The 26,525-nt window shown below is 39.9% G+C and overlaps 2 protein-coding genes across 2 annotated transcripts; one reads left to right on the top strand and one right to left on the bottom strand.

Annotated features, from left to right (window-relative positions):
• Positions 1-567: 567 nt before the first annotated feature.
• LOC134790229 (serine/threonine-protein kinase hippo) lies at positions 568-26,051 on the top strand. The gene is made up of 11 exons (XM_063761062.1): positions 568-878; positions 9,423-9,525; positions 9,828-9,986; positions 11,565-11,792; positions 12,529-12,737; positions 14,375-14,484; positions 15,006-15,127; positions 15,732-15,870; positions 19,009-19,162; positions 19,717-19,792; positions 20,993-26,051. The coding sequence occupies exons 1-11, from the start codon at positions 751-753 to the stop codon at positions 21,149-21,151; spliced, it is 1,587 nt and encodes a 528-aa protein (XP_063617132.1). The 5' UTR covers positions 568-750; the 3' UTR covers positions 21,152-26,051.
• LOC134789598 (uncharacterized) lies at positions 7,793-8,718 on the bottom strand. The gene has a single exon (XM_063760168.1). It carries the CDS (start codon positions 8,716-8,718, stop codon positions 7,801-7,803), a length of 918 nt encoding a protein of 305 aa, XP_063616238.1. The 3' UTR covers positions 7,793-7,800.
• Positions 26,052-26,525: the final 474 nt, after the last annotated feature.

The following is a 26,525-nucleotide window of genomic DNA, read 5'->3' as shown; positions in this document are numbered from 1 at the left end:
TAAACAGACCTTATAACGGTTAAAGCATTTGATAACCCTTAAAGCTGTATAGGGTCGTAGCAAATATACCTTTATATCACTCTTTGCGTATTAATGGTAGTTTTCAGTGCCGTAATGCAGCTTTTAATCAGGCCTAAGCTATATAAATATCACTGAGATCTATTATACAGCTGTAGGACCACGAGTGTGCTCTTATAAGTGTCTTAATACGCACAGAGCGTTAGATAGAACTGAAAGTGAGTAGTTATAGAGCCATCTGTGCTACTTGGGTTGTGACCTGGATTAATAGTGTTCAGTGTATAGTGAAAAGTTTTTGCTCAAAGTTTACATTATACTTCTACGAACGGATAAAGTTTATTTTTGGGTTTCAATGAACTTGCCAATATTGTGCACGTTTTACGGATTTGTGGAAGTGATATTTTAAATTCTATACCAGATATACTATAATAAAATCTATGCTATAATAAATTTTTGTGAGAAGCGATTTAACCGCAGTAAAAATCACGTTTCAAAAACTTCAACTGTTGTTTGCCGTGCGTGATCAAAGAAGGTGTTAATGTTTTGGGTGACTTGAGGAGCAGGAAAAGTATCTTCAAAGAGCCGTATGTGGCGCGCGAGCCGCGGTTTGCCGACCTACTGTACCTACAAAACCCTCTCTTCCAAAAAACTTGTTTCATGATTTGAGAAGACTCAACTCGGAAGTACGACCTACTACCTCAACCTTTGCCTCATGGGCAGCTATGGGCACCCATGGACAGTGACGGCCGCCTCGTGTTCTGGAAGGGAGGGGTGTGGGAGGGGGGAGCTCCTACTCTGAACTGCAACACCTGCAAGAAACGAAGAGCTGATAGGATGAGCGCTAATGACCGGCCTCCGGGGTAAGAATAACTGAATTTCTCCAGTTTTCCAAGCCATTTTCGTCAGTAGAAAAAGGCGGCAGATTTAAAAAATGTAGGTGCGATTGGTTTTGTGCCTTTTTCTACTGACAAAGTGGATATGTCAATGTTGTGTTGATAAAGGCTCGCTTCTTTGGAGTATTTCAAAACTTTAGTTCTTTTAAACTTGTCAAAGAAAATAAGTTTCCTCTAGGAATTATAGTCCTTTCTAAAGAAGACTTTTTGCAATAAATTTTCTCGCGTTTTAAGTACTTCACATAAAATTAGATGAAGATTTTATAAAAACAAAAAAATTCACTGTGTCTTTATTTTTTTCTGTGGCCGTCCTGTACGGTGGACGCCTAAAATCTCGTTACGACATTTTGCCAATATGTGATCTAGATATACGAGTACTCACAGAGCTGAACTGTTTGTTGATATTAAAATATCGATCGGATGATATCACTATTTACGTGCCAGGCATAGGTATCGAGTCTTCTTACCTAGATTCACCTTACACTTATCAGTGAGCTTCCAATAAACACTTTATTACACTGTACACTGTGTGTACAGTGTAATAATTGAGTTCTTTTCGCAGCACCAACAACGTTTACTTTGTATTAACAAGGAGATCAATCGTCACCACTATCAGGAGCCATCCTGCTTTTTGAAAAACTAAGATGGCCTCTTTAGCCTAGTTACCTTAGTTGTTAGTGAACCTGATGCCAGCAAGGCTTGTTAGAAGCCAGGGTTAGATTCCTGGTAAGGACATTTATTCTTTATTCTTTTTAATGCATTGACATATATCTAAAGACGGGCCTTACGGGCAATAAGGATCCGACCGACCTGGCCTACCGACCGGTCTCTCCTAGTGGGTAGTGACCCTGCCTGTGAAGCCGATGGTCCTGGGTTCGAATCCCAGTAAGTGCATTTATTTGTGTGATGAGCACAGATATTTGTTCCTGAGTCATGGATGTTTTCTATGTATTTAAGTATTTGTATATTATATATATCGTTGTCTGAGTACCGACAACACAAGCCTTCTTGAGCTTACTGTGGGACTTAGTCAATCTGTGTAAGAATGTCCTATAATATTTATATATTTTTAATAATGGGGCCAGTGAAGTATGTAAATAGATATTATGCAGTTCTATTGGAAATACCTCATCAAGTTAGTTAACTGTCTAGTTTCGTTGCTCTCGAAATCGTGAACCATTTCCTGGGACTAGCTCTCCGTCTATAATGTATCTAACAATGGTGTCAGGTGTCTCGTATGAATAGCGGTCTCTCGGTTTCAGCAGAGTCAATATCCTTGCGTCTATTGAACTTCAGAAATTCAGGTTATATGTTTTAATACACAGGCCAATTCGAATGTGCACTGACATATATCAGAATGATATTTGAATCAAGTTCGTTGTCCGTCAGTATCTAGTTATACATATAAATAACGAATGTTTTGTATATTTACCAGTGGCGGCGCGTCCTTAACTAAAAGCCGATTCCCACCGGCTGGCCTGTTTTTGGACGTTTGAGCAGAGTTGTAAAGGAAATATGTAAGCCAAATTAGCCCCGGCTTGCCTATGGATATGTTTGACGCGCCGCCACTGAATTATTTACTCTTATATCTTCTGCCCGTGACTTCGCCTGCGTGCACATTGGGTTCATTCTACGGACTGTTTCTGTTCAGTGGCCTAAATGTTGTTATAACGACATCGGTCGCCATATATGCGTTTTGTTTATTTATTTTAAAATTGTTTTGGTTCTCGTTAAGTACCAAATACACTGATAACCTACTATTCGTACACCTTATTGTAAAGAAATAAGGTCCACAATAGGTAAATTTAGTTTTTCTGTAAGTACGTCGGAATACGCGTAGTATCGTGAATCAGCTTCCTCGTATTGGATACATAATAATATAAAACTGGAGCGTTTTCCTCAAACTCTGTTATATTCGTTAATGTATAGCATTCCATTTTGTGGCTATAGAATAAATATAAATTACGATACGATGGATTATCATTATTTTGCAGATCTGACCCCGTAGATAACATGCCAATCACTAACGATCCGTAGCGAACGAAACGCAACTCTCACTGTCACGCTAATATGGAAGAGTGATAGAGAGACATAATGCTTTTCGCTGTCGAAGCGACAGCGATTGTAACCCCGGCTAGGCCGGCTGACCCCGTAGACAACATGCCAATCGCTAACGATCCGTAGCGAACGAAACGCAACTGTCACTGTCACACCAATATCGGCTCGGCCACGACATCGAGCGACTTGCGACGGTGGGAGCGATAACCATAGGTTGGAGCGTGACACAGCGATCGGACCTTTCGCTCCAACCTATGGTTATCGCTCCCGCCGTCACAAGTCGCTCGATGTCGTGGCCGAGTCGTATGGAAGAGTAAGGCGCATTACGATTTTTAGTCGTGCGATAATTTTGTCGCAAAAATGCAACGTTAAGCCTAGCGCGCACTACGATTTTTTGTCGTGCGATTATTTTGTCGCAGAAATGCAACGTATGTGGTTATATGTCAGTGCGCGCATATGCGACAAAAAAATCGCAGCGATTTTAAAATTGTGATTTGTCACATTTTTCCGCGACTGCTCGCGACGCGATTGTCGCAATGTGACAGGGGCGTATTTTGAAATTTGGCGCCCCGGGCCAATACGTTTTGCCGCCCCAGAAGTCAAGGAAGAAAAACAAAATGCAATCCGCCAAGGGCGGCATATGCCGCCCCTGGGGGTTGGCGCCCCGGGCCATGGCCCGGATGGCCCTAGGGTAAATACGTCCCTGCAAAGTGAATTGCAGCATACGGAGTTGTATGGCCCCGCGCGCACTGCAATAATAAAATCGCACCCCGGACCTCAGTCGGCATTTCGCTCTCCAAGCCTCAACATGTCGGAACCTGCTTCTCCAATGGAGTCTCAAGATGAGAAGCTAGATGTTGACTATTTAGTTATGGAAATAGAAGGAGATCACCTTTGTGGTATAAATACTCAAAGTCATACAGCGATCGCATATTAAAGACACGTTTCATGACAAACGACTGGTACGAAATCCATGTTGAGAATGAACAAATCGTCGACTTTTTCATCGCAGTGCGCGCAGTGAATTTTCTGCGATTTATTATTATCTCTTTATTCATCATTCGTCTTAGGCTAGGTTTTTATAATATGAATATAAAAGTAAAATATAAAAACACTTACAAAACAATAAAAAATACATATAAAACACATTATAAACCTAGGGTGCCGCCGGCAGCGGGGCTTGGCCCAAGCTGCCGGTGGTCAGGGCCGCAGAGTGAGGAACCGACGTACTATACGCGCCGTGTCCAAAATTACCGCCTTCTGCATCTGACCCTTGATCCAACCACCCAGCGAGAGTCTCTTTAGGTGTTGGTCGAGACTCTTTGCTATGAGACCGTTCGCTGACACGACTATCGGAACAATGATCGTTATTATTATTATTTATTAGATATATTACACCGCGATTCTAAAAATGAAAATCGCAGTGCGCGCTAGGCCTTGAGAGACACAAAGCGATTCGATGGCGAAGCGCAAGCTAGGCCGCCTGGACTATGGAATTCGCGAACTCCATTTTGGCATTGAGAGAAAAAAATAAAATAGAATCGATAAAAAGATCCATATTGGGAATTATCGAACTAGCTCACAAATTTTTAGGATAATTGGTTGAGAAATGGCTCCTGTAGATGAGAATAGTCGAACGAACGAAAGCAGGACCAGCAGAGAAGCTTCGTTCGCGCTTTGCGCTCGCTCAAACCAAAAATTACAAAGCAGCACCTATAGTCAATATTGTGTCCCAAATTATGACTTATTTGTATCCGTCCGAGTTCATGAGTCATGACTCTCATGAGAAAACCCAAAACAATAGAACAAAAGAATAAAACAAATGTTATCTTGCCTTTGTTTAATTTTAATCAAATCTTTTGATTTTAACTATAATATCGACAACGAGCTACCGCCTGCGACTTGATCCGCGTCCTTTTTAAAAACTTTCTACTTCATTTTGAACCCCTAGGCAAAGGTTTATGTCGGCTATACACACTCGTCGATAGCCTCTCGCCGAGAGTCTCGGCACCGCTCCGATCCAATCGGAGAAGCGCGAGATGAGACGAGGAAGAGCGAAACGATAAGGGAGCAGCATGTACCCACTCGTTCTCGGCCTGTCTTGGGGTATCTCGACGTGTGTGTACAGCCGGCATGACTGCGTTTCCAACAGAAATGTCCGAGGATGCGTAGTGAGGGATGTGCTTTTTTAAGAACGAATAGAAAATTACCGACCACAGCTGAGCGAGGGTAGGTTGTAAATGATTAAGTGATTCTATTGGTTCTTAATAAACACGTTCTTAATAACCGGTATACACCCACTTGCCAGAATTTCATTTGCCATAATTTCATTTGCCATAATAGTCAACAGCCATTATATTGTTTACCATAATAACATATGCAATACTTATTGTTTACTATATTAGTCACGTGCCAGAAACTTTGTTTCCCATAAAATCAATTTCAATAATATCATTTGTCATCATCATTTTAATCCATAATTATCACTAGCCATAATATATTTTTTTTACAGAAACCAAATGCTACTAGAAAAATGGGTTAGGTTAGGTTTGAACTGCGACCCTTACAGAAAAGTAATGCTACTGGAAAAGTGGGTTAGGTTAGGTTTGAACTGCGACCCTTACAGAAAAGAAATGCTACTGGAAAAGTGGGTTAGGTTAGGTTTGAACTGCGACCCATACAGAAAATAAATGCTACTAGAAAAGTAGGTTACGTTAGGTTTGAACTGCGACCCTTGCAGAAAAGAAATGCTATCAGAAAAGTGGGTTAGGTTAGGTTTGAATTGCGACCCTTACAGAAACCAAATGCTACTAGAAAAATGGGTTAGGTTAGGTTTGAACTGCGACCCTTACAGAAAAGAAATACTACTGGAAAAGTGGGTTAGGTGAAGTTAAATATTCTATTAAATAATATTATTACAATTAATAATATGGACAACAACACGTATGGCACTCGTACGTTCTGGAATCTAATAATCGGGTAAACAAAGAGTATGTCACATCATTTTTATGGTAAACAAACAATTCGGGCAAATGAAATTCGGGCAAATAAAATTCGGGCATATGAGTATTATTTTATATAATTTTCGGACAAACAATAGACAACCTTAATAACCTCGCTACCCATCATCCGGTGAAAAGTTGAAAACGCTTCAAAGTCCATTAATAACTCATAGTACTTGCCTCTTTTATATCATGTGATATTTACCAGTTGCTTTTCGATGAAGGAAAACATCGTGAGGAAACGGGACTAATCCCAATAAGGCCTAGTTTCCCCTCTGGGTTGAAGGTCAGATGGCAGTCGCTTTCGTAAAAACTAGTTCCTACGTCAATTATTGGGATTAGTTGTCAAGCGTACCCCAGGCTCCCATGAGCCGTGGCAAAATGCCGGGACAACGCGAGGAAGTGTAACATAGAAGAAGAGGAGTTCATGCCTCTTTCTCCTTGCCTGGGATAGGTTGTGTTGTACCACTAGTACCCTTCTAAATAACCGACATTATAAATATGAAATAACATGGAAATCACGTAACCCCCGTAACACAGGGCATAATAGTTTGAGTAATGAATGACCGACCCTTCGTGATAGCTGGTCGTTGACACTGAAAAGTGAAAAATTATGCCTACACACATGTTGCTGTCTAAATGTCTTATCTTGTGATCTTACACAATTTTAGTTCGAACCTTGACCTGTAAGAAATAGAGTGCATTTTAAAATAACGCGGATAAAAGAATCGAGCGGCTTGAAGTTGTTATAGAATCTTATAAAAATTGTAACTATTTTCGTAATTGGAACTTTATGTGGTTTGAATAAAGTTGTTAACTGTAAAAATGTGATGGGTGAGGTAGGATGTTGGGTTAGTTATTTTTGTATGTGTATTGATATTGGAATTCGGCCAATGAACCCGTAATGTTTTTGTTATAAATCAGGGAAGCTTGTACCAAGGTTGAGGAAAGTGGCAGAATGTTACATTAAGTAATTAATGACAAATATATATTGTAATTAAGCCTCTCTAATTAACATTTACAAGGATCACACTGACACAGAAAAACAAAAGGTCCCCTTAAAAATTAAAAAATGCAGATCCCGATCGGTCCATGAATTTGTATGGTGAGAATGGCCGGTTCCGGAACATATTTTGTACAGAAAAGCAGTACCGGGAGCACGCCCTAATCAGTATAATCACAGCTGCCCTAAGTACTTTAATTTCATCTCTAACGACGACCGATAGTGCGAGCCGAAATTTGAAATTATATTTAAAACTTAGTATAAGCAAAAAGAATAGATAGTAATAGAGGGGTCCTGTCATTGTAAATTTTGTAGTCACTGTAAATTTACTGCCATCTATCGACACCCGACCAAAACACAAAATGATAACGTATAAAGTTATCAAAAAATGTATATATATGGATAAATGATTTTATTATTTTTATATCATTTTGATCCATGTTCATTCACTGATATCTATGTGTTAAAATTGTTAAATATGAAACGGTGTCGTCACGCCATCTAGCCGAGGATAGGCTAAAGGTGTGTGCGGCATCTATTCGAGAATGACTTTTACTTGAATTCCGAGGCACATTTTTGTATAAGCTTTGTCTTTGGTATAAGCAATTTTTAATATCTGAATATGCTTCAAGTTTTCTACAGATGTGCATAATTGTTTTCCATCGTATTTTCTCGGAAACGTTCGTATTTGTCATGCTACTTCAGTCAACCTCAGTACTTTTTGTAGCGAGACTGACTGAAATAGCAAGACACGTTCGTACGTTTCCGTGAAAATACGATGGAAAATAATTATGCACTACATCTGTACGTTTTTTTTTTCACCTGTTTACAGTTTAGTTATTCTAGTACGACCTGTGTTTCCCTCAAATGTGAAAGTGCACCTTGCTGCATAAGACTTATAGTACAAAGTCGACCATTTGTCTTTGAAAATTAGATTGCCGTTCTTGTCAAAGATGAACTCCTTTAGATTTGGTCGCTTGCGTCCATCCCTAGAAGCGTCATATGCTCCGATGTTGATCAAATCATCCTCATCTGCATTTACTTTATAGATGAATCTTTTTGTTGGTTCAAAGAAATATACTTCACCATTCCTATCTCCATTTATCAAGTATTTCGCTCGTATGAACAAAACGGCTTCATTCGTGTTTGGCTTCAGTCTATAGATCTCTGGACCAGACTTGATATACATAATTCCATTTTTGTCAATCACTATGTTATTAACAGTGAAGTTTTCTAAAGCAGGTATTCTTTCAATCACAGATCCTTTTAAGATGTTCAATCCACTTGCAACATCGTATCCGGATTCACGATGTGTGTTGAAATATAAAGACCCATTATGTACCAATACGTTTAAAGGAGGCGGATTATTCTCAATCGGGACGTTAATAACTTCAGTTAGTCCAGTTTTAGGATGATATTTGTTGATAGTGTTGTTGAAATTAGCGTTCTTGTAATAATACAAATCCCCAGTGTCTTGGTCTACGCCTAAGTAGTTTCCTTTACCTTGCATTGGTACAGCTGCCATGGTGTTAGTGTCCAAGTTGATGGCGTTGATGCCTTCGTTGTAATGGTAGAGGATGTTGGAGTTGAAATCGATGGCCATGTGACCGGTGGAGAGCTTGTTGATGCCTCCATAAAAGCTGGATAAGGCGTGGCAGTGGCCGTTGAGACAGACAGTGCAGTTGGTGGCAATTGCGGCAGTGAAAACTGCATATAGCAGTGCCACTGCTGTCAAGAACTTCATTGCTGAAGATTTGGGTTCTTGTTTTACCTGTTCACGACTATTTCCTCCAAAGGCTGAAAGCGCACTAGCTGCTATGCAAAAGCGCTTAGGGTCAAGTTATTATCTCCGAACCACGGACCTCTAAAAGTCGAATAGATAGCATTTATTTATATACAAAACTTGCATTGCACAAGTTCGCCTTTCTGATAAAAAGTTATCATCAAAGTAAATGTTTACAAAACTTATTCCTGTATGCAATAAATATGGAATATTTTAGAAGTGTGCTAAATTGGAGCCGAGGGTTGAAATTATATGTTTAACTATTTATAAATTGTTCCATGCGTCGAATGCGGAGAAATTTCTCTTTCTCGTTTGCGTATACCACAAATTTACATTTACAAAAGCATATTACTTTGAAATCTCATCCTTTGTTAGCCAAAAACTACACCCGAAACATTTTTTAAAGTAAACATCCCTTCAACTGCTGACGCTGAGAATCCCATTGTAATGAGAGAATATTATTACATTATTTCTACGGTTTTTAGCAGCATCCATTAACAAGCAGTAATAGATTAATAATTAACAGTCAGCGATCAACGATCAATGTTCATGTGTCTTATTCCCCATGGGATTAAGTTTTCACGTTTCTTGCGCATCAAAATAGTCGACAACTTGTCGCTTTCATTCGATTTGTGTATAAGCCTGTGTTTGTTTGTTTGTTGCAGTGAGTTGAAGAAGCTCTCGGAGGAGAGTCTCACTCGGCAGCCAGAGGAGGTGTTTGACATCATCTGCAAGCTTGGAGAGGGGTCCTATGGAAGCGTTTATAAGGTACCTTAGACTTAATGTCCTAAGATGTTAAAAACGCCAGCTTCTAACTCTATATCTCGAAGAAAACTTCCATGAATTCCTACCGGTGCATCAGAAACAGGTAGGAAACTAGGGAATAGTGAATGACATTCTATCTGGCCCTGTTACTACTAACAGTAAATTTTGTCAATCCCTCGTTTCTGCAAAGAAAGTTCTAGGTATATTCATAACTGTAATCGCAGCTCTTAAACCAAACCAGACGTAGCCTTCCAATGAGAAGGCCGGTCGTGCCCTCAGATCAAGAATCACTGTAATAATTCCAGGCCCTCCACAAAGAAAGCGGGCAGGTCCTCGCCATCAAGCAAGTGCCAGTGGACACGGACCTGCAGGAGATCATCAAGGAGATCAGCATCATGCAGCAGTGCGACAGCCCCTACGTCGTCAAATACTATGGCAGCTATTTCAAGAATACCGACCTCTGGGTAAGTGTCTTTCTCTCTCACCCATCGTAGCATTTGTCTTTGTTCTTTATCAAGCAAGTGCCAGTGGACACGGATCTGCACGAGATCAGCATCATGCAGCAGTGCGACAGCCCCTACGTCGTCAAATACTATGGCAGCTACTTCAACAATACCGACCTCTGGGTAAGTCTCTTTCTCTCTCACCAATCGTAGCATTTGTCTCTGTTCTTCTTCAACAAGTGCCAGTAGACACGGACCTGCAGGAGATCAGCATCATGCAGCAGTGCGACAGCCCCTACGTCGTCAAATACTATGGCAGCTATTTCAAGAATACCGACCTCTGGGTAAGTGTCTTTCTCTCTCACCCATCGTAGCATTTGTCTTTGTTCTTTATCAAGCAAGTGCCAGTGGACACGGATCTGCAGGAGATCAGCATCATGCAGCAGTGCGACAGCCCCTACGTCGTCAAATACTATGGCAGCTACTTCAACAATACCGACCTCTGGGTAAGTCTCTTTCTCTCTCACCAATCGTAGCATTTGTCTCTGTTCTTCTTCAACAAGTGCCAGTAGACACGGACCTGCAGGAGATCAGCATCATGCAGCAGTGCGACAGCCCCTACGTCGTCAAATACTATGGCAGCTACTTCACGAATACCGACCTCTGGGTAAGTCTCTTTCTCTCTCACCCATCGTAGCATTTGTCTCTGTTCTTCTTCAAGCAAGTGCCAGTAGACACGGACCTGCAGGAGATCAGCATCATGCAGCAGTGCGACAGCCCCTACGTCGTCAAATACTATGGCAGCTACTTCAAGAATACCGACCTCTGGGTAAGTGTCTTTCTCTCTCACCCATCGTAGCATTTGTCTCTGTTCTTCTTCAAGCAAGTGCCAGTAGACACGGACCTGCAGGAGATCAGCATCATGCAGCAGTGCGACAGCCCCTACGTCGTCAAATACTATGGCAGCTACTTCAAGAATACCGACCTCTGGGTAAGTGTCTTTCTCTCTCACCCATCGTAGCATTTGTCTCGGTTCTTCTTCAAGCAAGTGCCAGTAGACACGGACCTGCAGGAGATCAGCATCATGCAGCAGTGCGACAGCCCCTACGTCGTCAAATACTATGGCAGCTACTTCAAGAATACCGACCTCTGGGTAAGTCACATTCTCTCTCACCTATCGTAGCATTTGTCTCTGTTCTTCAGCAAGCAAATGCTAGTGGACACGGAGCTGCAGGAGATCAGCATCATAAGGGGTTGTATGGGTGTCCATCAAGTCAAATTAAAATCACTGAATAGGTATCACAAACGTTTATTAAGGGTTCCACAATTGTTGATTATTTATATTGAATAAATTTAGCCAAAACTGTTACACTAAATTACAAGTGTGAATTTGGGAAAACTACCGAGCAGGTCGCAAGACGGGGGACAACTGGCGAGGCCCGCGCCTTGCGGCTTGCATCTAGAATGCGTTGTCAGCATTCCTGTTACATTGTGTCCCTACAGGGTCATAAGCATAAGTGTGTCCTCCACGTCTCCTCTAATCTCCGATCACCTCCTCCTAAGTGGAAAAGTAGTCTAATATTTGTACATATCTTCCAGATCGTAATGGAATACTGCGGTGCAGGATCCGTCTCCGACATCATGAGGCTTCGCAAGAAGACCCTATCTGAAGATGAAATAGCGACCATACTGTGTGACACGCTCAAGGGCCTGGAGTATCTGCATCGGCGACGCAAGATCCACCGCGACATCAAGGCGGGGAACATACTGCTCAATACTGAGGGTCACGCCAAACTGGCTGACTTTGGAGTCGCTGGGCAACTTACTGTAAGTAGTCCTAGTCCTATAGTATCGGTGCAAATGTATGTGTAGGAACATCATAGAGTGCCCACAAGAAGACTACATATTAAGGCAGTGAATATAATACTCCTCAATACTTCAGTATTTCCCTTCAGGTCACGCCAAACTGGCTGACATTGGAGTCGCTGGACAACTTACAGTAAGTACAGAAGTCTTCTATAGGATAAGTCCAACAACATAGGCCTAGAAGCCATTATCTTGCAGTTCCAATAAAGCGTACCGACTATAGCACGCCAATTTCCTCTCATTCGAGCTCTAAAACTTCTGAACGCGCTTCTGTCATGGGCCGCTGAAAGTGATTTGTTTGAAAGTCCATGAGCAAGGGACCTCAGAGTGCCCACAAGAAAACCTCAAGGATGAACTAGTCATCAGATCCACCGCGACATCAAGGCGGAGAACAATCTCCTCAACACTGAGGGTCACACAAAATTGGCTGCCTTTGGAGTAGATAGGACAACCTACTGTTAGTACCTGTAGATTAGTATCGGTCCAAGTTCTCTCTATTTGTTTTGGCTCTGAATTTGTGCTAGTATCATCGCCCACACTGTTAACTGTCCAACCTTATGCCTTTTGTGATAAGGTCCACCAATGTACAGTTAACCGTGTTGTTGTTTGTAAATATTAGTGAGTTATGTTTATGTCTGGGATTGCGGCTCATCGTTTTCCCGTGAACTATTTTTTAAACTGCAAATTATTCTTCCAGGACACAATGGCCAAACGCAACACAGTAATCGGAACCCCCTTCTGGATGGCCCCGGAAGTGATCCAGGAAATCGGCTACGACTGTGTGGCCGACATCTGGTCGCTCGGCATCACGGCACTGGAGATGGCGGAGGGCAAGCCGCCCTACGGCGACATACACCCCATGAGGGCCATCTTTATGATACCGACCAAACCGCCGCCGTCCTTCAGGTGAACATAGCTAAAGATATATTTGTCTCACTCGTCGCTATATGCGCGACTAGGATGGAGTGATCCAGACATCTGGTCGCTCGGCATCACGGCGCTGGAGATGGCGGAGGGCAAGCCGCCCTACGGCGACATACACCCCATGAGGGCCATCTTCATGATACCGACCAAACCGCCGCCGTCCTTCAGGTGAACATAGCTAAAGATATATTTGTCTCACTCGTCGCTATATGCGCGACTAGGATGGAGTGATCCAGACATCTGGTCGCTCGGCATCACGGCGCTGGAGATGGCGGAGGGCAAGCCGCCCTACGGCGACATACACCCCATGAGGGCCATCTTCATGATACCGACCAAACCGCCGCCGTCCTTCAGGTGAACATAGCTACAGATATATCTGTCTCACTTGTCGCTATATTCGTTTGTTATATAAAGTCGCGCGTGACAACGCAAATCATAAGCAGTTTGGTCGCACAATTGCCTCTGAAGTCTTCAGACTTCAGAGGCAATTGTACGACCAAACAGTATTCTCAAAAGTCGTTCATAATCATCAACATACAGTCTGTCATAACCCTAGCAAGACACAGGTTTGCGCGTTTACCGCAAAAAAGTTAGAGTTTGTCGCGTCACCTCGTTTTGAGAGCACTCCCCTGAGTGCCGCAGCCAGTATCGGAATCCTTGGTGTCGACATTTCGAATGAAGTCCAGTTCCGCGGTCATCTAGAGGGTAAGGCTAAATTAGCCTCCAAGAAGCTCGGTGTGCTCAACAGATCGAGACGGTATTTCACACCGGCCCAGCGCCTACAGCTTTATAAGGCGCAGGTTCGCCCACACATGGAATACTGCTCTCATCTGTGGGCAGGGGCACCCCAATACCAGCTTCTCCCTCTGGACCGCATCCAACGAAGAGCGGCTCGAATTGTTGACTGCCAGCGTCTTTCGGAACGGCTTGACTCCTTGGCGCTGCGTAGAGATGTAGCCTCGCTCTGCATTTTCTATCGCATGTATAACGGGGAGTGCTCCGAGGAATTGTTCGGATTAATCCCTGCCGCTTCTTTTCGCCATCGCCCTACGCGACAACATTACCATCTTCATCACTTGGATGGTTGGCAGTCCTCAACTGTGCGTTTCTCCAGAAACTTCCTGCCTCGCACAGCCAAACTGTGGAATGAACTGTCGCCAGCGGTATTTCCGGACCGATACGACCTACAAACCTTCAAGAAAAGAGCGTACTCCCATCTTAAAGGCCGGCAACGCGCTTGCAACCCTTCTGGTGTTGCGGGTGTCCATGGGCGGCGGTAATCGCTTACCATCAGGTGATCCGTCTGCTCGTTTGCCTCCTATTTCATAAAAAAAAAAAAAAAAGTCTGACAAAAAATAATGGAGATTAAAAAGTGGCAATACTGTAGTGTCGTCCCTTTCAAATCAATTTATACAAGAAAACGGGACGACACTACAGTATTGCCACTTTTTCATTTCTACTCTTTTTTGTCAGACTATATGTCCAATGGTAAGGTTGACCGAATATAAAGCGACCCGATCTCACGAACAAGTTTGAACAAGATCGGCTAACTTTATATTTCGTCAACTTTAAAAAGACAAGATTTTAACAGGTGCTGATTAGATATTTTCCTTTTCCAGAGAACCAGACCAATGGTCGCCAGAATTCATCGACTTTGTAACGCAGTGCCTTATAAAGAATCCGGAGGAGAGAGCAACGGCCGAGTATCTGCTAACACACGAGTTTATTGGTAATATTTCATTATTTATGTCGTTTCCACAAAGCCCCACTTTGCCGCTTGCTTGATGGTCCTTATGTACGCTTTAACAGGTTATTCGTATAAATATACAAGCAAATCTCGTCCTTATGGTAATCGCCAAAGTGAGACCTTTGACTAGACTTCGACACATTTACTCTTACTTTTGCAGTAATCAAAATGGCAAAAACGGAAGCCTTATAATTTTACTAAAGTCGGTCTGTCTGTCCGTATGTCACAGTATGTTTACTAAGAAATTATATTTTTTGTTGCTACTTGTTTTTTTTTTTTTTAGATATTTAGATTGAGTTATTAAACTGGTCTAAGTAACCATCTGAATTCAATGTTATGGCTTCTGCATTTTACATACGTTTGGCCTACTTATAATAATATTTCCGTGCTATCGAAATTCTTAGAATTGACTACCGTAATCATACATCCGAGCACATCACTCTCCTCGCGGTCTTGTCTGTCTTACCTCTAGTGTGTTTTGCTATAATACTGCTTGATTACAGGTAACGCGAAGCACCCATCAATATTAAGCAGTATGATAGCCGAGGCGAGAGAAATAAGAGAAACACAGGCGTTTAGACAACAACCCACAGTCACGCCGGACGGCAAAATCATTGCTGGCGCTGTAAGTAACCACTCACTTCAGTGTACCATTGTATTTTTTTTTACTTAGCCCATTATAGTGTCCCACTGCTGGGCAAATGCCTCTCCCCATGATCTCCACGACGACCGTTGATGTGTTTCTTCCGGCTAGTTACTGAGTAAGGTGTCAATATCATACAGTGGATGCCTTTGAAGAAGGCGCTAAATGTCACATAGCGGACGCCGCAAGTTAAGCGCGGACGGGGCAGGCCAAGACAATAATGGCGGGATGACATTGACTTTAACCATTGTAGCAAAAAAAGTAAAAAAAAACTGAAGGTGAAAGTGGTTTATAAAATTCTGACGTGTTTTCTTACATTGTAGGTACAAACACTCTTTCTCATTTTTTGTGCCATAATTAATTGACACAGTTCAGTAGTTATATGTGACGTTATCTATGAAAAGAGACCTTATTGTCGATGGCGCTTACGCCATTATTAACAATACTCCGATATAAATACTGTGCCGCGCGACGCTCTGCGGCGTAAGCGCCATCGACAATAAGGTCCCTTTTCATAGATAATGACCCATGTTAACTTATAAATCTGTCGTTGAATATCGATCTATTTATACTCTCTTGTGACCAGGGCGAGGGCTACGACGACGCAACAATGAAGAAACGGGACGAGGGCACTCTAGTGCCCACGCGAGATGGCACCGAGCTGACCCACGACCTGGGCACTATGGTCATTAATGAGCCCGACGCGGATCTCGCCACCATGAAACGTAAGTCGAGTCCCCCAAGTAACACACAAGCAGGATAATAGAGTAAAATTATCATCTTATTCAAATTAAGATTGCATAAATTTTGTGTATAAGCGGTGGAAATTACTAAATTCGGAATAAGAAAATATGTGGGCCTAGTGGGGCCTAAATGCTGAATAAATTTTGCATAGTACCGGTTTTGCATATTAAAGCTGAATAATACTTATTTCTTACACAGTTAGTCAGACATTATTCAGCTTAAAGCATTTGTGGTTACTAAAAGCTGCATAATAGCAGCATTAGCAGCAATTAGCTGTATATATTTTGTGTCGTGAGATATTAAGCAGACAATATTAAGAAAAATGTGATAGTGGCTACTAAATGCTGAAAAGAAGCGTCTGTGAAGACTTTCAACTGTATAAAAGCGGTTGCAGTTTCTGTTTTAATGCTAGTTTTTGAATAAAGGTGGACGCTATTACTGGAAGCTGTAATGAAATCCACATATTATTTGTTATTCAGTAGCTGCATATATGGGTTAGTTATGGCTTTTATAGACATAACGTCTGAATAATAAATACTAAAACAACACTTATACTTAAGTTATAGCGATTTTAGTACACATATACTATCTTTTCTTGCTAAAAGCTGCAAAATGAACGCAATGAGCAGCGCTATTCAAACTACTGCTTAGTATCAACAAATGCGCGGTGGAGAGGGTTCCGTAGCTTTATAAGTTTATACACGGTCAACAGTGCTACTTGAGCCTGTTTGCTTTGAGCTTTGGCGTGTTTTTATTTTATTTTGAACGCATCTTGCGTATTTATTCTTTAGTCCAACCATTATTAAAAAAATCGAGGTTTAGTTTTCTTAACAATTCTCTTCGATTGGTTATTTTACACAAGATGCATTGTCGTTTTAATGACGTAAAACAATTGCTAGCTACCATCGTAAACACTGTTAACTGACCATTTGCATACCTTACTGCAACGAGATAAAGTTTACCAATGGCCATTTAAGGTTGTTGCTAGTTTGCAAACAAGGTGGCAAATGCTAGTTATTGATATTGTTGCATTAAAAACTTGTAGACTGGACTGGGTATGTGAAAAATAAAATAATCACCCCCATTAAAATATAGCGAAATCGGTTCTCCTGTAGATTTTGAACGGACTGTTTTTAGGTTTCAAGTGGGTCTACTCATACCCATCCCACACTATACTCGTACTCATACCTAAACAATACTGTCCATACCAAACTATACTTGTACTCATACCCGTGATACCCGCTACTAATATACCCGCACCTTTGCACCTATACCATATTCATATTCATACCATACTCGTAACCACACCATACTCATACTATACACATCTTCGTACTCACTTCGTACATCTTTGCGTATACCTTTACCTACTACATATTTGTCGGAACTGATAACGGAAAAAATAACTGTGTAGTCTGCCGTGCCCCCAGATTTGTCATATAACTTAAATATTATATCGCGTTTATAATATTAGTAGGAAGTAGGATTGAATATTGCCCGTGTTACATACCTATAATGTTTCTCATCAAACTAGTGAGGATCTATGTGGTTTTTACCATTTGTGTATAGAACCCTAATATGCTTTAAGATTGCGAAAACAATTACTATTATACTGATGTTATTCAAAACTTGTTGTTCTAAAACCATTATTATCTAACATGTAGCTTAGTAACGCGAATAATGTGAATGCCTATTCAGAAATTTAGCACATAATAGCTGTGGCAGCAGCTTATATTCAGCACAGTCGGACGCCATTACGGTTGCTCATATTCTAACCTCTAAAATTAAATAGGAATTTAAAATGAACTGAAAAACCCATTTATATTCATTTATAAAACTAGTTTTATCGTAGCATAACTTGTTAAAGTACATTTTCTATCACTAAAATATCTAAACACCGCAAAAAAATTACAAATTTAAAAGTGGAGTACTACATTTTCTATATTTACTTTCTAAACAGTGCATTATTTACGCGGCGCTTTAAAATTTTAAATAAAATGTATATATATATTAACAGTAAAGTCGCATGCGCAATGAAATTGATGTTATGTAAACATCAAATCAATATTATGGGTAATGTCCTCCTTATTTTGTATTCACTTCATACACTACACTTTGACACGAGTTCACAAATTAAAATGGAAGACAAATCATACACAAATAGCTGAATATATTTTCTGTAACAATGCACTTTTGAACCAAAAGCTGCATAACGTGTGACTAACTGAGTCATTCTATACAAAGCTGGATAACTTTGGTTTAAAAGCGGTATAGAAGCTTTTGACAGCCTCTATACAAGTGTTATTCAGCGATTCAATATGTGGGCACACACTTATACAGCTATTACATTACTGTTATTCAGTAATAAGCGACGTGGGCTAGCCCACTTTGCGCCCAAACCTTCTGTATAACGTCTGTATAAGCGCTTATACAGACGTTATACAGCTACCTTATTCAGCATACAGTACGGAATGCTCTTTTATTCAAACAATATTCAGCTACTTTTGTGTTACTTGGGCCGTCTATGATCAGAACGAATTGAGGGAGTGTCATTTTTTACGTCATATTTTCATATAAGTTTGACATTAGTGATGACATGGTCACACTTTGCCATTGCAAATACTAAAGGATAGGATGAAGGATAACATATCAACGAGCCCGGCGCGGACCTCGCCACCATGAAACGTTAGTACAATCTAAATAAAACGGTATGTGGGTCCTCTAGTGCTCACACCTGGGTATTATGGTCAGCAATAGCATTGCATCAGCATAGGCCAAAGGTCGGCCATCGCTCGAAAAGATGGCGCCATACCTTTGACCTATGCCCGTGTAGATGGCGACACTTTTTGACATTTAACACATATCAGTGAAAGATTAAGGATCAAAGTCAAATGGCGTTCTAAAAGTTTTAATCATGTCTCTAAAGATGGCGGTAAATTTACTGTGGCTACAAAATTTACTTTGACAATCCGCCTCTATATTAAAATTCTCTTTGTTATCACTTTACATGCCTATGTCGAAAATTTTAAATTTTTGTTTCGAATATTGCAATACAGGAAGTATTGCAATTACTATTCACTGGTCTGGCACTATCATATTTTTTTCCGTTTTTCATGCAGGCCACGACACAGACCCAATGGACACCAACCGGCCGAAATACCGTCCGCTGTTCCTCGAGCATTTCGAGAAGAAGGAAGTGAACCATCTCAACATAGGCACTGCCAATGGCACACTCACTGGCCCCCTAAGGTTACCTGGAGATGACACCGTCAGGTATGCTTTACTAGTCTTAGGGTCACTTGCTCCATTCCACTAACCCGGGGTTAACTGGTGAAACCTGGAGTTCCCAGTACAATTTGACACTGGGTTAACGGTTTAACCGGTTAACCCCGGGTTAGTGGGATGGTGCAAGTGGCGCTTAGTTAAGGAACAACATTCTAGTTTTGGATACTGTATGACACTTCTAACTGAACTGAAATATTCATTATACAATGATTGATAATTACATGGTAATTGGTACGTTTATTCTGAGGTGCTGCAATAAAGAAAGAGGATCTTCTACTAGTCAAAGCTTCTTTTTTAGAACTGTCAAAACGATTTGTTAATATGGAATTTATATGAAAACGAATATAGTGACGTCACGGTCAACTCACCTACGTTTTATATTTCTATCCGTCTTATTAAAATAATTGTGTTTAAAAATAACTGATATCTATGTTTTTCTAATAATTATCTGGTGCTTTATTTCATGCATGGTGTGAAATAATTTATTTTAAGTAGAGGAAACCTCCCTATTGTAATAACACAAACCTTTGTTTTTTTTTTAGGGCGGAAGGTATAGTAGGCGAAGCGGGAGCCCTAGCTTTCCAACGCGCTTTAGTTGAAGACGGCAACATGGAATTCGTAAGTCAACTTCACGTCGTCAGCCTGCTACCGCTCGACACCACTCACTGACCGGTATCGGTACCGGTTTCAATACCGGTATCAAGTTGCGTAAGTCCAGGCTTGCGTAGCGCATGGAGTGGTGATTGGGTAGTCTATTCTATTTTTTAGTGACAGTAAACAAAAGTGTTAATAGCATTCAAAGTAGAATTTATGGCTAATCATTAGTAGGGTTAACAAAAGAATAGACTACCTTGATGAGTGAATAACAAAATCTTAAAACTTAAATACGCGATTAAGTCCCGTTGTGTAGTTTGATAATGTTTAATAATCGTGAAAGTTTAAATCAGTGTTGAGTGAATAACATTACTAACTATTTTTCATGATTAACTTTATTAGGATGTTTGATGTCAAAAGCCATAAATCAAAGGAAACACTGCATTCGCAAGTCAACTTCACGTCGTTGGCCTCCTACCACTCGACACCACTCACTGACTGGTAATACCGTTACCGGTACTGGTTTCCATACCGGTATCAAGTTGAGAAAGTCCAGGCTTGCGTTGCGCATGGAGTAACGTGGCTGGGTAAAGTATTGTGTTGTTGATATGTGCATTTAAAGTAGACATATTTGTGAATTATTAGTAGTGCTACTAACTATGATTGTTAGCATTTTTGACACTAAGTAATATAACAGTATTAATAGTTGACTGCAACAATTAATAGTTAACGGCAACTGGAATTCGTAAGTCAAATTCTCGTGGTCGACTTGCTACCGCCAAATTACAAGGCAAATGCAATAAATTTTATATTTTATTTATTTCATTTCCACATTGCAAATCATGTGCATCACAAAACTTATTAATATTTAACGATTGTCGGTACATGACACCCTGGTAGGCAGGACTCGCAACCGGTGATTTATAAAAACCCCGTAATAGTCCAATATTTTGAATTATTTATGCACTTTATGTAGAACTGAATCATGTATTTAGGTAACAACTTTACCTAAATACATGATTTTATTGACCCTTTAAAAATTAAATAATAAACCAAAAAAATAATCTGAACGTAATAATACCGGTATTTTTGTACGGACAAATACCGGTTTCCGACCCCTGCTGGTAGAGTGAGTATGACTCTAGCTGATAATTGTCACGATATATTTTTAGATTATCCGTCTCTTCATCGATAACTCCTCATACCATTTGTTTTTCTTTACAGCTAACCTTCCTATCAGTGTCCGAGCTAGAAGCCCGCATGGAGCGCCTGGACTCGGAGATGGAGGCCGAGATCGAGCAGCTTCGCGCCCGCTACAACCACAAGCGGCAACCGATCCTTGACGCTATCGACTTGAAGCGTAAGCGGCAGCAGAACTTCTAGATCGTGCTGCCGAGTGGTTCTGATTCTGTGCTGTCAAATGAGTAAGTGATATGTGTCAATACAAAGGGCTATTCTATTTGAACTGATCTTTGAAAGTGTTAGGCCGTTGAGAGGCCAAATGTTTGAGACCAAGTTCAAGATGAAATCCATGCTCATCGCCCTTAACCTCAAGGTAAACTATACAAGAACTACGATGTTCTATTGAGGGTTTACAAATGTGTCAAGTTTACAAAGGGCTGTTGTTGAACTGATCTTATGTAAAAGTGTAGAGTTGTTGAAAGCAGTTGTAAAAATTGCACCAAATGTGTTGTCTCTTCTGAAATTAGTTCACGGAGTCGTCAACCGTAAGCGACAGTAGCACTTTTAATGAAATTACCTCCAAAGTTTTGAGAACGGCAAACCCCGTGGTCTCGCCGCACTCCGAACGTAGGAGGTAATTTTAAAGTTTAAGGGTCGATTGCACCAAACTGTTTATCATTGTTAGAGGTTCGCTAAATTTTACTGAATGGCAAGTTTCATAGTAAACCGCGGCGGCGCGCCGGGTGACGTTGATTAATCTGTCAAGTGCAGATGGTGCAACTGGCACTAAGTATACGGGATTAAGTCCCGTTAAATTAAATAATGATGTGTGAAAATCGTAAAAGTTTAAATCAGGATTTCGAGTGAGTTAAATACAGTTTGGTGCCGTGACCAGGATTCCTAAATTAACTTTTCGGCACTACTTTGATTGACAAAACAAGATAAGAGATTTTTTCAAAGTAGTGCTGTTTTGTTTATATTGCATTTATTTGTGAATACAATGTGTTATCAGTTTAAATAAATCAATGATTAAATATCGGTGACTAATAAGGTCCAGTTTTCGAAAAATGTATGAATTATTTATTTGTTTACTTGGTATAACTTGTCGCTTCTTATTTTTACGCTAGTCTGTACAAAAACCATGCGTCACGATAAATGGAGTAGGTATTTGGAAGTAGGTAAGTAATAAAAAGAAAATTTACAGATAGGTACATATCTTTGCCATTTTACAATTCTTTCTAATTTCAGGTAATCTTTTTGGTTTGAAATTAATAATGAGATTACGGGCCCCATGAATTTTCGATTATTATTATTTATTATAGGCAAAAGGTTCGTCTTTATAAATAAAAAAATACGTATATTTTGAATGATAACCGGTTTTTAAACTTCATTTCTCTTGGTATGCTTTGTGAGGACAATATGATTTTTTTTATACTCGTGTCACAATCTTATGCTGTTAAATGTTTGGCGGCGCTAAAATATGAAATAAGGGACTGTTTCTGTTTCACTTACTCACAACTTTTGCGTGAAGAGCACCGCAATAGTATAGTGTTTTTTGATAATATTTGTAGATAGCTTTTCTTTCGGTCTAACTTCTAGTATTTTTTTATTATTTATAATATAAACATTACGATGTACTCGCATTTTTGCATTTGTCATTTTGTTATTATTAAAAGTACTAATTTAATTACAGTTATTTAAGCACTAGTATAAATATTTGTGTATATTATTTAAAATTTAGAATAATTTTTAGTTTTCTTTTTATTTTAGTTCCTTTATAAATTTAGATCTCAAACGATTATTGTCTCGCAATTATATATTAAATATTAGATTATATTCACGTGTACAGTTTTCAGTAGTTGGTTGTGAGTTTCATGAATTTACAAACAGATTCGAGAATTTCAAAAAGTCAGCAGAATATAATATTCAGAGCGCACTATTCGCCAACAAACTGTCTCAGTTTGGCGAAAATATTGTAAAATATAGTCTTAAGTGTCTTTTTGAAATAAATAAATACAAAAATTAATTAATCATTAAAATTAATGTGCATTGATGTAAAAGCCTCTAAATGAAACATACTTTAATGTGGACAAGACACTCTTCCATAGCCTTGTTTGTGGCTTTTTTCAAGTGACAATATTTTGCAATCCTATACGAGACATTTTTAGAATTTTCGAATCTGATGCACTCATAATGTTCAAAACCTTCGTTTGTGAATTACAAAAGTTTAGAAGTGCCATTATAAAATATTATATTCATAGTATTTTCGTACTTCGGCAATAATTGTAAGATATTAGGCATATTTGGTTATTTATATTAAGAGAAGGTACGGTTGGAAAACGAGAAAAAATGGCAGAATAATACATTTTATATTATTCTTGTTTCTATTTCATTTATTAATGCATTTTCTGAAACTAAACCTTTTTTACTTTTATATTTGGCCTCTTGCTTGGGACCATTCCTGAAATATATCTTTTAACGATTTTTCTAAGCTAAAATCTTGATATTGATGGAGATTGACAGAATTTTTCATTTTATACCTTATGTACACCACACTAAAGTCTATATTTATTTAAATACACGCCATTTCTTCTCCTTTTTCACCGTTGGATGCGAGCCCAAAGATAGTTTATTTCGTGCCATTAAAAAAAAAACTCCACAAGAATACAGTAATATATTTTCGTAAGTTTTAAACGAAATTATCGTCTAAAAAAGTCATGTTTTAATCTTTACTACAGTAATATAATGTATTGAGAAATTTGGCCTATTTCTTTTTGTAATTATACAGGGTAAGCATAGTATAATATGTATGTTTTTGTTTTGAAGTTTGCTTGAGCGATGGAGCCGCTTTTGACGCGTTGGTTTGTTGGTTAGTATAGAAACACGTGTGATATACCATACCATTTATTCAGCAAATACCACTTTATAATAAGGCCCTGCTAGAGTGACGCACATTCAACTATAGTAGACCTGCTACAGTCATGCACACAATGTACGTTATGCTAGCATAGCCTCATGATACTGTTAACTTATGAAGTGGTTCTGCTGAAGTGACGGTTTCAATGTCAGATGTAATTTAATTAAGTAGTTTTCAAATATCATAAGATGTTGCTGATTTTTGTTTAAGAGACCTTTTCAGAATGTTGAAACTAGTTATAGTGCATTTAAGACTTGAAACTGCTACTTATACTACATTTACTACAAGATGTAAAGGCAGGTTTACACTGATCTGTTCAGTTGTCATGGTCAGGCGTAGCTCACTCCGCGATTTCGTCGCGACGCTGCAAGTGCATGCGGACCACACCAATTCTGGTGTCTAGCAGTAGTAGTTGCCGCGCACCGCTACGGAACGGACGCTGAATCGCGCTTGCGCTTATATTTATCGTAATAGACGCGTTTTTTTAGAGAGTGAACCTTCTGTGCCTAGTACTATTATTTATTCTGTGACATGGTTGCGTTTATATCGCCTTTCACGCTATACTTAACAAGTATGTACCTAAGTGCGAAAGTGACGCATAACAGGCGATAAAACGCAACCATGCTGCCGGCACTGATCAGTTTTTTTTTAATGTTTTAATCAAACTGATTCGGATAATTTGTAAATATACCAAAATATTGCATAAAATAGTATCAGTTTCAAATCTTACATTACCAACAACCTAACTAGAACTTAGGGTCCATGCCAAAATGCATCTTATCATTGTCGCCATAAGGTCTAATGTCGAACAAGTAGCGTAGGCGTTTCGTTCATGAGATGTTTATTGTTGAGACGGAATGCTTATGAAAGCTCAGTTGTGCAAACATTTATTAAAGAAAGGATTTTCGTATATTCACTCGCCTGTTGCTATCTCTATTGCACGCGCATAATTATTATATTGTTGTCACGCTCGCACAGTGAGATTGACAGCCGGCATCATGGGCGGGACGGCAATAATAATTATGCGCGTGCAATAGAGATGGCAACAGGCGGGTCAGTGTACGAAAACCCTTGTGGTAGACGGCCTTACCTGATAGACGGTCTTCACCATTTTGATCTTACCAAAAATTTTGTAACTATAACCTAATGCGGGCTGTACACACTCGTCGAGAGCCTCTCGCCAAGAGTCTCGTCACCGCTCCGACCCAATCGGTGAACGGCGAGACGTGTCGAGTAAGAGCGATACGATAGGAGCAGTATGTACACACTCGTTCTCGGTTGAAGGTATCTCGACGAGTGTGTACAGCCGGCATAAGGCCATATTAAATGAGTGTTTGAGCAACTGTAAAGAGATTTGGTACCTATATGTCAATGTGTCGTTTTCTACGAAACCCACACATCGATAGGTGCTGTAACTAATATAGTAGGGATAATGATTCGCGTTTGCAATCATCAAAATAAAATAAAATAAAATAAATTGAATGTCAAAAAACACCTAAAGTATATGTGGGGTGTCATATCCGGTACCTATTACGCTTATCCGAAATACCGGAATATCGGAACGATTTTTACGATATTTCAGTACCGGAATTGAGGAGGATCAATGTCAGAATTCCGATAAACCGACAAGTCCGACAACTATGTAATCATATAGCAATATCACCTCTGTATGTAGTGCATAATTATTTTCCTTCGTATTTTGACTGATACGTACGAACGTGTCTTGCTATTTCAGTCAGTTTCGATACAAAAAGTACTGTGGTTGACTGAAGTAGCATGACAAATACGAACGTTTCCGAGAAAATACAATGGAAAACGATTACTCACTACATCTGTACCGAAATATCGGAACGATTTTTACAATATTTCAGTACCGGGATTAAGGAAGATCAATATCGGAATTCCGATAAACCGACATGCAATTGTCACTACTTTTCCATAGAGTTCAGAGGGCGTATCTCTAAAACGATATTTCGTTATCTGCCTCAGTCAACGGCCTCAGCCACTCTACGAGTAATAGGCGGGTAACGAAATTCCGATGTTCGCGGTAGTTTAGAACTGACAGATGGTTGCAAACGCGAAGCCCCGGTGCTGTACAGTTGTTAGGAAGTGCACTTGTCTAGGCGTCGCTAGCTACGCGTTATATTTTTGGACAGATTCACTGATTACAAATATATGATGATACTTGTTGTTTTAATTGTCAAGTCATTTTACCTATCGCAACGTGAGGAGAGGCCATGCACGTAGGGTTACCAGATCCAGATTTGGAATTTCCTGACAAAATTCCTGATTTGCGAATATTTTTCCTGAAGCTCATATCGGCGAGGGGAGTGGGGGGTGGTTACCGTAAGCCATATTTATGTATGCTCGATACATTGTTTAAGTTTGATTTGTTTTGGATTTACATATGTAAGGAAATTTGAATAATGTGTGTGAATACTAGAAAAGTCTGTTAATTCACAAATATTCCTGACATTTTCGTATTCCGGCCGCATTCCTGATAAACGGCCGAAATTCCTGACATGTCAGGAAAATTCCTGCCATCTGGTAACCCTACACGCACGAGACTCCCGTGAGACTCGGACATATTAAAATAATGAAAGGGTCACTCACGCTAGAAAAGTGACATCTAAAATTAGATTGTCAGCAGTATGCTGT

This window comes from Cydia splendana, chromosome 4 (assembly GCF_910591565.1).
Source record: "Cydia splendana chromosome 4, ilCydSple1.2, whole genome shotgun sequence".
NCBI lineage: Eukaryota > Metazoa > Arthropoda > Insecta > Lepidoptera > Tortricidae > Cydia > Cydia splendana.
Note: the sequence above shows the minus strand (reverse complement) of the source record. Positions and strands in the feature narration are given on the sequence as shown.